This window comes from Ranitomeya imitator, chromosome 2 (assembly GCF_032444005.1).
Source record: "Ranitomeya imitator isolate aRanImi1 chromosome 2, aRanImi1.pri, whole genome shotgun sequence".
Classification (NCBI taxonomy): domain Eukaryota; kingdom Metazoa; phylum Chordata; class Amphibia; order Anura; family Dendrobatidae; genus Ranitomeya; species Ranitomeya imitator.
Genome location: NC_091283.1, coordinates 768,573,256 through 768,585,286, shown reverse-complemented (window position 1 = coordinate 768,585,286; position 12,031 = coordinate 768,573,256). Strand labels below are relative to the sequence as shown.

At 41.5% G+C, this 12,031-nt stretch overlaps 1 protein-coding gene across 1 annotated transcript in view; it reads right to left on the bottom strand.

The window, feature by feature from the left end:
• PLCE1 (phospholipase C epsilon 1) overlaps positions 1-12,031 on the bottom strand; it is a 336,405-nt gene that overhangs the window by 67,870 nt on the left and 256,504 nt on the right. Inside the window, exons 12-17 of the mRNA XM_069753455.1 lie at positions 9,002-9,152; positions 8,510-8,632; positions 8,232-8,368; positions 6,784-7,022; positions 6,597-6,658; positions 5,646-5,811 (exon numbers count right to left, since the gene is read on the bottom strand). Of these exons, the coding sequence (XP_069609556.1) occupies positions 5,646-5,811; positions 6,597-6,658; positions 6,784-7,022; positions 8,232-8,368; positions 8,510-8,632; positions 9,002-9,152 (878 nt within the window). The remainder of the gene's footprint in view (positions 1-5,645; positions 5,812-6,596; positions 6,659-6,783; positions 7,023-8,231; positions 8,369-8,509; positions 8,633-9,001; positions 9,153-12,031) is intronic.

The following is a 12,031-nucleotide window of genomic DNA, read 5'->3' as shown; positions in this document are numbered from 1 at the left end:
CCATTGGAGATATATGGTAGAGGATTTCCCCAGGTATACCGCTAATAGGAGGTATTGGCATTTGGCGCACATAGTCTCCCGTGTTTTATTTTTTAACAGTTCTACAATGCAGGAAATGTTTGCAGAATGCCTCTACTTACAGTTAAAAAGGTATACACCCAAAGCATACCATAATGACCCTGGCAGATGGAAATAGAACACGAAAAATGTACAGTAGTGGCCAGAATGACACTATGTTTGGGTATGAAAAGGGTGAGATTAATATTTAATAAAAGGGAATCTTCAATAAATGTTGCTGATATACGTAATTATTTAATACTAGCTGAAGAGCCCGGCGTTGCCTGGGCATAGTAAATATCTGTGGTTAGTTATAGCACCTCACACCTCTCATTTTCCCCCTCACTCCTCTCATTCCCCCCTAACACTTGTCATTTCGACCTCACATCTGTCATTTTCCGATCACTCCACTATTTTCCCTCACTCCTCTCATTTTGCACTCACACCTTTTAATTTTCACCTCACACCTCTCATTTTCCCCTCAGTTTATACATGTTTGTCATCTCCCTTATATATAGTATACACCTGTATGTCATCTCCTGTATATAGTATATACCTGTATGTCATCTCCCCTGTAAACAGTATATACCTGCTGTATGTCATCTCCTCCTGTATATTGTATATACATATGTGTCATCTCCTCCTGTATATAGTATATACCTGTATGTCATCTCGTCTGTATATAGAATATACCTGTATGTCATCTCCTCCTATATATAGTATATACTTGTATGTTATCTCCTGTATATAGTATATACCTGTATGTCATCTCCCCTGTATATAGTATATACCTGCTGTATGTCATCTCCTCCTGTATAAACTTATGTGTCATCTCCTCTTTTATATAGTAGATACCTGTATGTCATCTCCTCCTATATATAGTATATACCTGTAAGTCATCTCCTCCTGTATATAGTATATACCTGTGTGTCATCTGCTCCTGTATATAGTATATACCTGTGTGTCATCTCCCCTGTATATAGTATGTACCTGTATGTCATCTCCTCCTGTATATAGTATATATCTGTGTGTCATTTCCTCCTGTATTAGACTGCGTTCACGCGTTATTTGCTCAGTATTTTTACGCTAAATTGGCAGCCTGATAAATCCCCAGCCAACAGGAAGCCCTCCCCCCTGGCAGTATATATTAGCTCACACATACACATAATAGACAGGTCATGTGACTGACAGCTGCCGTATTTCCTATATGGTACATTTGTTGCTCTTGTAGTTTGTCTGCTTATTAATCAGATTTTTATTTTTGAAGGATAATACCAGACTTGTGTGTGTTTTAGGGCGAGTTTCACGTGTCAAGTTGTATGTGTTGAGTTGCGTGTGGGACATGCATATAGTGACTTTTGTGAGATGAGTTTTGTGTGGCGACATGCGTGTAGCAACTTTTTGCGTGTCGAATTGCATGCGACAGGTTAGTGTAGCAAGTTGTGTGCAGCAAGTTTTGCGCATGGCGAGTTTTATGTGTGGTGCGTTTTCAGTATGTGCAAGGTTTGTGTGAGGCAACTTTTGCATGTGTTGCAACTTTTGTGCGTGTGCAAGTTTTGCGTGTGGCGAGTTTTCCATGAGGTGAGTTTTGCACGTGTGGCGAGTTTTGCGTGAGCCTAGTTTTGCATGTGGCGAATTTTGCGCATGGCGAGTTTTGTGTTTTGACTTTTATGTTGCAAGGGTGGTGTATGTGTGGTGAAATGTGTGCTGAGGGTGGTATATGTGTTCAAGCACGTGGTAGTGTGTGGCGCGTTTTGTTTGTGTGTTCACATCCTTGTATGTGGCGAGTATCCCATGTCGGGGCCCCACCTTAGCAACTGTACGGTATATACTCTTTGGCGCCATCGCTCTCATTCTTTAAGTCCCCCTTGTTCATATCTGGCAGCTGTCAATTTGCCTCCAACACTTTTCCTTTCACTTTTTCCCCATTATGTAGATAGGGGCAAAATTGTTTGGGGAATTGGAACGCGCGGGGTTAAAATTTCGCCTCACAACATAGCCTATGACGCTCTCGGGGTCCAGACGTGTGACTGTGCAAAATTTTGTGGCTGTAGCTGCGACGGTGCAGATGCCAATCCCGGACATACACACACACATACACAAACACACACACACACACACACATTCAGCTTTATACATTAGATAACATCTAGAAACTTTGCAATTTATATTTGCTGTTTAGGTTTTTTTGGCCTATATCTGCAGCATATGAACCACTTGTGTTTCACAGAAAAATCTCTCCTTTCTACAGTGGATGTTTTTGTTTTTTTTAATGGTATAATTTGCATTTTTATGGCTTAACCCCTCAATGACAGCCAATACGTCTTTTAACTGACCTGAGATATAAGAGAATAGCCTCCCCATACAGGTGACAATCCAGCAGCTGTCGGCTGTCCACTATAGCTGACAATTTGCTGCATCAGCCACGATCAGTGTTTGCACCGTCCAACTCTGTTTAACCCCTTAGATGTTGCTGTCAATAGTGACTACATCATTATAAATGGTTAACAGAGTGTGGGGGCTTCCTATTTAACCAAATTGTTGCCCTCAGATCACGATTTTGTGGTCCTGATGTTTGCGATGGCAATTCATAACCAAATAGCGGCCTTAGAGTCTGTCGGCTGTAGTAATCTGTTCAGAAGTTAGAGACATTTAGGTGGTAAAAATGCACATTTTCATTCCTATCATGCCACTTTGCATTAATTCCTGTAAAGCACCTCCTGAAGAGTTAATAAACTACCTGACAGCAGTTTTCAATATGTCAGGGGGTGCTGTTTTTAAAATGGTATCACGTTTGGGGGTTTCCCAATATATGAGACCCCTAAAGTCACTTCAAACATGGATAAGTCCCTAAAAAAATAAATTTTGTAAATTTCCTTGAAAAAATGAAAAATTGCTGCTACATTATTAAACCTCCTAAACTGCTAACGAAATAAAATAACATTTTACAAATGGTGCTGATGTAAAGCAGACATGTGGGAAATGTTATTTATTAATGGTTTGCTGTGGTATGGCCATCTGGATTAAAGGGATAATCATTCAAAGTTTGCTAATTTTTTTACATTTTTCTCAAATTTTTGATATTTGATACGAAAAAACAATCTCAAAATCACTGGGATTTGTTGAAGCGTTGCAGAGTTATTACCACATAAAGTGACACTGGTCAGATTTAAAAAATTTGGCTCCGTCACGAAGGGGTTAAATAAATGAACTACATAATACCAGGACAGATAGATGAAAACTGTTGAAGGAAAGAGCGCAAATAGTGTCTTATCTGAGAAGGTTAAAAGGTTAATCCATAGGATTGCACTCACCAGATGTAGCGGAGTTGAAGCATTGAAAGGATTCGCTGCAGCAGATCCACGAGTCCAGGAAGGACCAGCCGTTAGATACAGATTGGGAAAATTGTGGTAAATTTCTGCGCTGCTGAATCACTAGAATTCCAGATTTATTAGTACATGTGGCTTTATTATTCTACGCATTTGAGAGTTCAAGACTCCTTCTTCAGGATGATCCTGTGGTGTTACCTGATGAAGGAGTCTTGAACTCTGAAACGCGTAGAATAGTAAAGCCACATGTACTAATAATTCTGGAATTCTAGTGATTCAGCAGCACAGACATTTACCACAATTTTCCCAATTTATATCTGAACAGATAGATAGCACAGAAAAATATCTGATCACATCCAAAGAAATATAATATCAAGCGAGGGGAGCCGCAATCCCATAAAACCGTGCCTTCCAGAAAAGGCAGTAGTATATAGTATAGAAGAACCTTTCGGCACAAAAAGGGACATCCAAAGCAAGACACCATTATGCACTCAAGGTACTAACAAGAGGCCTTCAACACCAGCTTGATAATGATATCCATGTTACAACAGGGACTGACACTAGTCATACAAGTGAGAGAACTTTCGGTTGAACTTTTTTCCAGCAGACAGCCATCTCTCCCGACTCTATCAAACAAATGGACGCTCGGCTGGGACAAGTGTTTTCAACAGGGAGAGAAGAGAAAGCTACAACCAGACTCCTCTGGCATGGCTCCCCTAGAAAACATTAGGATCAGCAATTGAAATTCCAATGGTCTCATCCTTCTCCCCTTCAAGATCGCCTATCTGGAAGCCCCCTTACCCAACAGATGTTTGACCGGTCTTGTCAAAATCAACAGGTTCTGATGACTTTCATCTAATGTGTATGGGGGCTTTAATGCTAAATCTTTGGACAACTTGGCAAATGTCAAATGTGAAACATTTTAGGTTAAAGTACGGAGATGAACCAGGGAGAATAGGAATATTTGGGAATTAGGGTAAGGACTCTACACGTTCACTTGTGACCCAACACAGAGTAGAAGAAATCCACTTGAAATCCATAACATTGTTGCCTAGTATTTAATATAGGTTTCATATTACACCTATCTAAGGGTGGTTTCACACTTGCTTTGTTGTCTGCAGCGTTTTTTTTTTCAAAAAAACGCATGCGTTTTTTTCCCTATATTTAACATTGAAAACGCATGCGTTTTTGTTTGTACGCGTTTGGTTGCGTTTTGCAACGCATGCGTTTTTTTACTGCATGCGTTCATTTTCAGAAATGCAACTTGTAGTATTTTTGAGAGGAGTTTTTTGGACCAAAAAAAAGCATGCGTTTTCATGCGTTTTTTTGGAGTCAAAAAATACATTGGAGTCAATGGGGACGCATGCGTTTTTTTGCGTTAAAAATGCATGCGTTTTTATATTTAAAAAAAACAGAAAACACACTGATATGCCACCCCCCAACATAAAAGTGATAAAGGGATCCTAACCCTAACCCTACCCCTAACCCTACCCCTAACCCTACCCCTAACCCTAACCCTACCCCTAACCCTAAGGGATCCTAACCATAACCCTACCCCTAACCCTAAGGGATCCTAACCCTACCCCTAACCCTAACCCTACCCCTAACCCTAACCCTAATCCCTTTAGGGTTAGGGTTAGGGTTAGGATCCCTTAGGGTTAGAGGTACGGTTAGGGGGTAGGGTTAGGGTTAGGATCCCTTTAGGGTTAGGGTTAGCGGTAGGGTTAGGGTTAGGATCCCTTTAGGGTTAGGGTTATGATCCCTACCCCTAACCCTACCCCTAACCCTAACTATTTCTGTTTATAGTGGTTTTTTTTACTTTATTTTGATGATTGGCAGCTGTCACACATTTCTCAGCATGCGTTTAAAAAACGCAAACGCATGAAAAAACGCATGTAAACGCGTCAAAACGCCGCGTTTTTTTCACCACATGCAAAAACGCATGCGTCAAAAAAACGCAGTGTTTGCACGCGTTTACATGCGTTTTTTCACCATGCTTTTTTTGCGTTTTTTACCGCAAAAACGCACCCAAAAAAATGCAAATGTGAAACCAGCCTAAGAGATAATATGCAGTAAAAACTGCTTCTAGAACCAAGTAACTTGCAATAAGAAATTGATGGCTTATTATCTAGCTAATAACAGAAAGCATCACAGTAAATACATGTGCACACAACTACACCTCCGAGCAACCATCAGTAAAGAAGAATATCATATAATTACTGGAGCCAGATACAGAATAAACAGGAATATCTCCCATACCTGACTATAAAGCTCCACAGAGGATTCACCTTTCAGCTGATGACCAGTAAGGTATGTATTGTGAGAAGATTCAATGAAGTAATACGACAGAGGAAAATGCAGGTCATCCTCGTTTATCTGGGACTCATCGTTCCTGGATGCAAAGTTGTCTTTATCCATCAAATATCTAAAATACGCAGATAGATTAGATTACAATCAGTGACTGATGTTTAAGGCGTAACTGTCATTTTAATTTCTTTTCATAACTTAAAAGAATCGGAAAAAAAGAATTAACTTTGTATCATAATCTATTGGAGAAATCTGCGCTTTTTTCTCCTCCTGGACTTATCAGTCATTCTCAAAATTCAGAATGCATGAGCAAGATCTGTTATCTGTGAGTACAGATTATCCCATTACTGAGATAGGAGATGACGGTTGGTGCTCATACAGTTCTATGGAGACCTGTAAACGTGTACAATGCATCTAATCTGCACATGACTTTATGAACAATTTTGACAAAACAAAGGAGCTTTAATGAAAGCATGACATACCATAGAGACAAAAACCACAGTGTCAAAAATGTAAGTAAAAAAATGCACTCACAAAAGCAATAAAAAAAAGTAACCTAATGCATTAAAGCTGCAACATCAAAAACTCAGAGGGAATTCAGCCTTAATAAATTGTTCACATTTCTGTTTTTTAAAATATCAACAAAAGGACAAGAATAAAGGAAAGCCTCTGTATGGAATAGCAAAGCAGACCGACATAAAGGTACATCAATGTATAGCAGCCCGAAAGAGGCCGAAAGGACACTATATTGGCTGCCATCAGGTAAATGGGAGCCAGTGGATTCATTTTATGTTTCTTCAAACTGAAACTGCAAATACCGTAGGAAAGTATCCTAAGCGCTACAAAATCTACTAAAATTAGATAAAAACAAGACTGAAGGGAAGAAAACACCATAACGCATACCTTGCAAACCCTTCAAATGACATTAGTCCTTGCTGCCGCATGCTAATGCTTGGCTCAAATTTCTTAAGAAAAATAGAAACAAAAAATGAATTAGTAATTAAACTTTACAATACATAAATATTCAATTCCAGTCATCTGTTCCGAAATTGTAATATAGCAATATGTACTGCAAAAAAAAAGGTCTAACCTGAATAATGCTGAGGACTTCATCATAACTGTAGTGCTCGCCTTGGCAATTGACCAAGTAGTCATTAAACTGCAGAATTCCCATCCCAAATATTCCAAGGGATGTGCTTTCCACTCCAGTGCCATTGGTCACAATGCTGGCAGCAGCAATAGCATCAGAAATTTGTCTCTGATTTTCAGACAACTGTTGCCTGCTCCGGATGAACAACCCCAAGTCTGACACATTCCTGGTCAGTAAATCTAGAACATGAAGAAAAATCCAGAACAGACAAAATAACCATCTCTTAAGACTAATGTGCACACAAATAAGCTGTAAGGCCAGAAAGCATCAGTATGTATGCCAGACATGTACATGAATTCATCTCATTAAGACAGCAAAGTATTATTTCGGAGGGTGGGCAGGCGGCCCATACATGTCCTACACCCTTATGATGGCTCAATGCCTCATTCTTTTGAGGAAACTAATTTTGAAATCGCTTATAAGATGTATCCCTGCCACCCTTGGTGACCTGTATGCAAAGTCAAGTCAACGGTGTCCACACCAGATGTTATGGGGCCCTTTAACAGAAAAACACTACCCAGTTCAACCAGTCCTCATTATCAATGGTCCTAGTTTTCCTTATCCAAAAGAAATGTATTTATCAAAAAAGTGAATTGATTATTGGCCCAAAACGTCATTAAAAATGTAAAGGAGACACAAACATCCTGGGTAACAAGATCTGGTGGTCCATTTTTATCTTCACTATTGGGTCCTCTGTATTATATGTAAATGATAAATACTTTGTTTTATGACATGAACACAGACTAAAATTTAAATGGGTATTGCCATACTAGTGAATGATTGAATAGCGCTAGAATATCCCTTAACATGATAAGCGCTGGTGGTCTAACCCTTGGAACTCCCACCAGTGTGAGAATGAAGTAACCACAGGTCTCTGTCCTCCTCACGGGGTTTTTTCTGTACAAGGGTGATTACTCTTAGGTGTCCAAGAGATCAGATCCCCAGGTATCTTTATGTGTGCCAGCCAACTGTCCCAAATATACTGCGACTGTCACACATTTTCAGAAACAATCCTGACAAGTTTGGAGTGGGCAACTTAGACCAAAAGGTGGTTAACGTAAACCCTACCAGAAAACTGGCCTTCTAGGGTGGACCAATGGCATTACCAAAAAAAAGTCAGAGCATTTTCTGGGTGAGGTTAGTGAACTGGACCTAAATATCTACGTTTCCTCAACAGAAATGATGGTAAGTACAGTATGTATGTTGTATTATGTCATGCCATGTCCAAGCAAAATGCTGTCATGCAGATGGGAAGACCCCTGAAATTTAAAGATCCAAATGATCATGAAAACATTTTTTAAAACTTTTTTTTTTATCATAAACTATTTTAAATGAAATCCCCAAATCCCCAGTAAATATAGGCTTTGACATTACTCCAACATACAAACCTAAATCTGGCTGAACACCGCAGACGTTCTCATCAATTGTCAGATTAGTGTAAAGTGGAATCGGCTCAGAACCAGAACGACTGCAAACAATGGCATAGATATCAAAAATGTCTTTGAGGTCTTTGCGGCTTCGTACACTGAAAACACAGAAAAACAAATGGTAGAAATTGTAAGCTCCGCACCACTCTAAGAAGAACTGATTATATATATATATATATATATATATATATATATATATATATATATATATATATATATATATATATATTAGATCTTACCTGAAAGATTTAAAAAGTTCTACAAACTCAACAAAGTTCATGTTGCTGTCAGAAAGCATAAATGATTGAAAGCCTTTCATCCCACCCTTAACTCGTCCGTGCCAACTTGAGCTACTCCATGTGCTGGAATAAAATGGAAGAGAATTATGTTCATTTTATTGCAGAGAAATGGCCGCCAGTTTGTACATTTAAACAATTTTCCAGTAAATTAAGACACTTTAATGTAGTTTAATTTCTTGATTTACGATCTAAAGTATACAACTGGATGGGAATTTTGGCAGAACAATTAAGCAGGCGCAAGGTAAGACAATTTACTGCCAAGAAGGGGCTTAAACAAAAATCCTCTGATGATTTTACAGCTATTTCAGAAATGTAAGAGACTTACAACCAATGAGCAGGGGAAATCCATTTTGTGCAGTAAATATGAACAAAGTATAAAACATAATTCAGTTATTTTCTACCCAAAGGGTGAAATAAGGTGATAAAACTTACGCAGATGGGGGTTTGTTGCAGCTGGGCAATATAGGTGAGGATGCAGGTCTGATGGGCATTGTTGGCCCAGGGACTAGATTTGGAGATCCGGAAGCAGACACTGAATGAGCTCTTCTTGAAGGAATGGTGTGAGCAGATACACTATTCTGATCTGCCAGTGACCAAAAAAAAGACACAGAAAAATCAAAATGAACATAAAACACCTAATTATACAAACAAACAACAAAATCTAAAAAATTCCACATTTAAATCATTCATTTAGAATCAATTTATTTCCATTCAATTGGGTAAAGTGCCAGCAGCGACAATGTCTGTCACATTTTTCAATCCACTTGCTTTACAATTCTTTACCAATCCTATTAATACAATAGTCTGTATCATAGAATGGACTATACATGAGTACATGGATACATCAAAGCCTCAAAATGTTAAAAAATTAACTCGAAATGCTTTGTTCACATCAGCATTCTAGCTTTTATTTTTTTCCACACCGTGTTCTTCGCCATGTTAATTGATCTCGTTGGGGCTTACGTCCGAACACCTCACAAAACAGGATTCAGGCGTTTGTGCCGCACCTATGGACTATAATGGTGCCGATGGAGTCAACGTGTGCTCTGTCGTTCATTATTTTATGGCCTATACGCCTTCTGGAGGTGGACACTTAGCTGCAGTCTATTACGTCCAAGTGTTTGCCTCCAGCAGGTGTACACTCCAAAAAATGACAGAGCACACATGGACTCCGATGACACCATTATAATTAATGGCCTCGTCGGTGCATACGCACAAATCCTGGTTTGCTGGGGGATTCAGATGTACGTCCTCACAGGACCAACAAACAAAGTACAAAGAGCAGTGTGAAAGCAGATTTCCTATTCAATAGAATTGGATGCATGCATTATAACCATTAATGCCTGCTGAAAATGCACATAGCCTGGCAGGCATCTGACCCATTACTATAGGATGCACCTGTCCTTGCAGGCACCTGTACTGTTACTATAGGATGCACACGGCCTGGCAGGCACCTGTCCTATTACTATAGGATGCACCCGTCATGGCAGACACCTGTCCTATTACTATAGGATGCACCCGTCCTGGCAGGCACCTGTCCTATTACTATAGGATGCACACGTCCTGGCAGGCACCTGTCCTATTACTATAGGATGCACCCGTCCTTGCAGGCACCTGTCCTATTACTATAGGATGCACCCGTCCTGGCAGCCACCTGTCCTATTACTATAGGAGGCACACGTCCTTGCAGGCACCTGTCCTGTTACTATGGGATGCAACCGTCCTGGCAGACACCTGTCCTGTTACTATAGGATGCACCCGTCCTGGCAGCCACCTGTCCTATTACTATAGGAGGCACACGTCCTTGCAGGCACCTGTCCTGTTACTATGGGATGCAACCGTCCTGGCAGACACCTGTCCTGTTACTATAGGATGCACCCGACCTTGCAGGGGCCTGTCCTGTTACTATAAGATGCAACCGTCCTGGCAGGCACCTGTCCTATTACTATAGGATGCACCCGACCTTGCAGGCACCTGTCCTGTTACTATAAGATGCAACCGTCCTGGCAGGCACCTGTCCTATTACTATAGGATGCACACGACCTGGCAGGCACCTGTCCTATTACTATAGGATGCACCCGTCCTGGCAGGCACCTGTCCTGTTACTATAGGATGCACCCGTCCTGGCTGGCACCTGTCCTATTACTATAGGATGCACGCGTCCTTGCAGGCACCTGTCCTATTACTATAGGATGCACACGTCCTGGCAGGCACCTGTCCTATTACTATAGGATGCACCCGTCCTGGCAGGCACCTGTCCTGTTACTATAGGATGCACCCGTCCTGGCTGGCACCTGTCCTATTACTATAGGATGCACACGTCCTGGCAGGCACCTGTCCTATTACTATAGGATGCACTCGTCCTTGCAGGCACCTGTCCTATTACTATAGGATGCACCCGTCCTGGCAGCCACCTGTCCTATTACTATAGGAGGCACACGTCCTTGCAGGCACCTGTCCTGTTACTATGGGATGCAACCGTCCTGGCAGACACCTGTCCTGTTACGATAGGATGCACCCGACCTTGCAGGCACCTGTCCTGTTACTATAAGATGCAACCGTCCTGGCAGGCACCTGTCCTATTACTATAGGATGCACACGACCTGGCAGGCACCTGTCCTATTACTATAGGATGCACCCGTCCTGTCAGGCACCTGTCCTATTACTATAGGATGCACCCGTACTGGCTGGCACCTGTCCTATTACTATAGGATGCACCCGTCCTTGCAGGCACCTGTCCTATTACTATAGGATGCACACGTCCTGGCAGACACCTGTCCTATTACTATAGGATGCACCCGTCATGGCAGACACCTGTCCTATTTCTATAGGATGCACCCGTCCTTGCAGACACCTGTCCTATTACTATAGGATGTACACGTCCTGGCAGGCACCTGTCCTATTACTATAGGATGCACCCGTCATGGCAGACACCTGTCCTATTTCTATAGGATGCACCCATCCTTGCAGACACCTGTCCTATTACTATAGGATGTACACGTCCTGGCAGACACCTGACCTATTACTATAGGATGCACACATCCTGGCAGGCACCTGCCCTATTTCTATAGGATGCACCCGTCCTGGCAGGCACCTGTCATATTACTATAGGATGTACACGTCCTGGCAGGCACCTGTTCTATTACTATAGGATGCACCCGTCCTGGCTGGCACCTGTTCTATTACTATAGGATGCACCCGTCCTTGCAGGCACCTGTTCTATTTCTATAGGATGCACCCGTCCTGGCAGGCACCTGTCCTATTACTATAGGATGCACCCGTCCTGGCAGGCACCTGTCCTATTTCTATAGGATGCACCCGTCCTTGCAGGCACCTGTCCTATTACTATAAGATGTACACGTCCTGGCAGGCACCTGTTCTATTACTATAGGATGCACCGGTCCTTGCAGGCACCTGTCCTATTACTATAGGATGTACACGGCCTGGCAGACACCTGTCCTA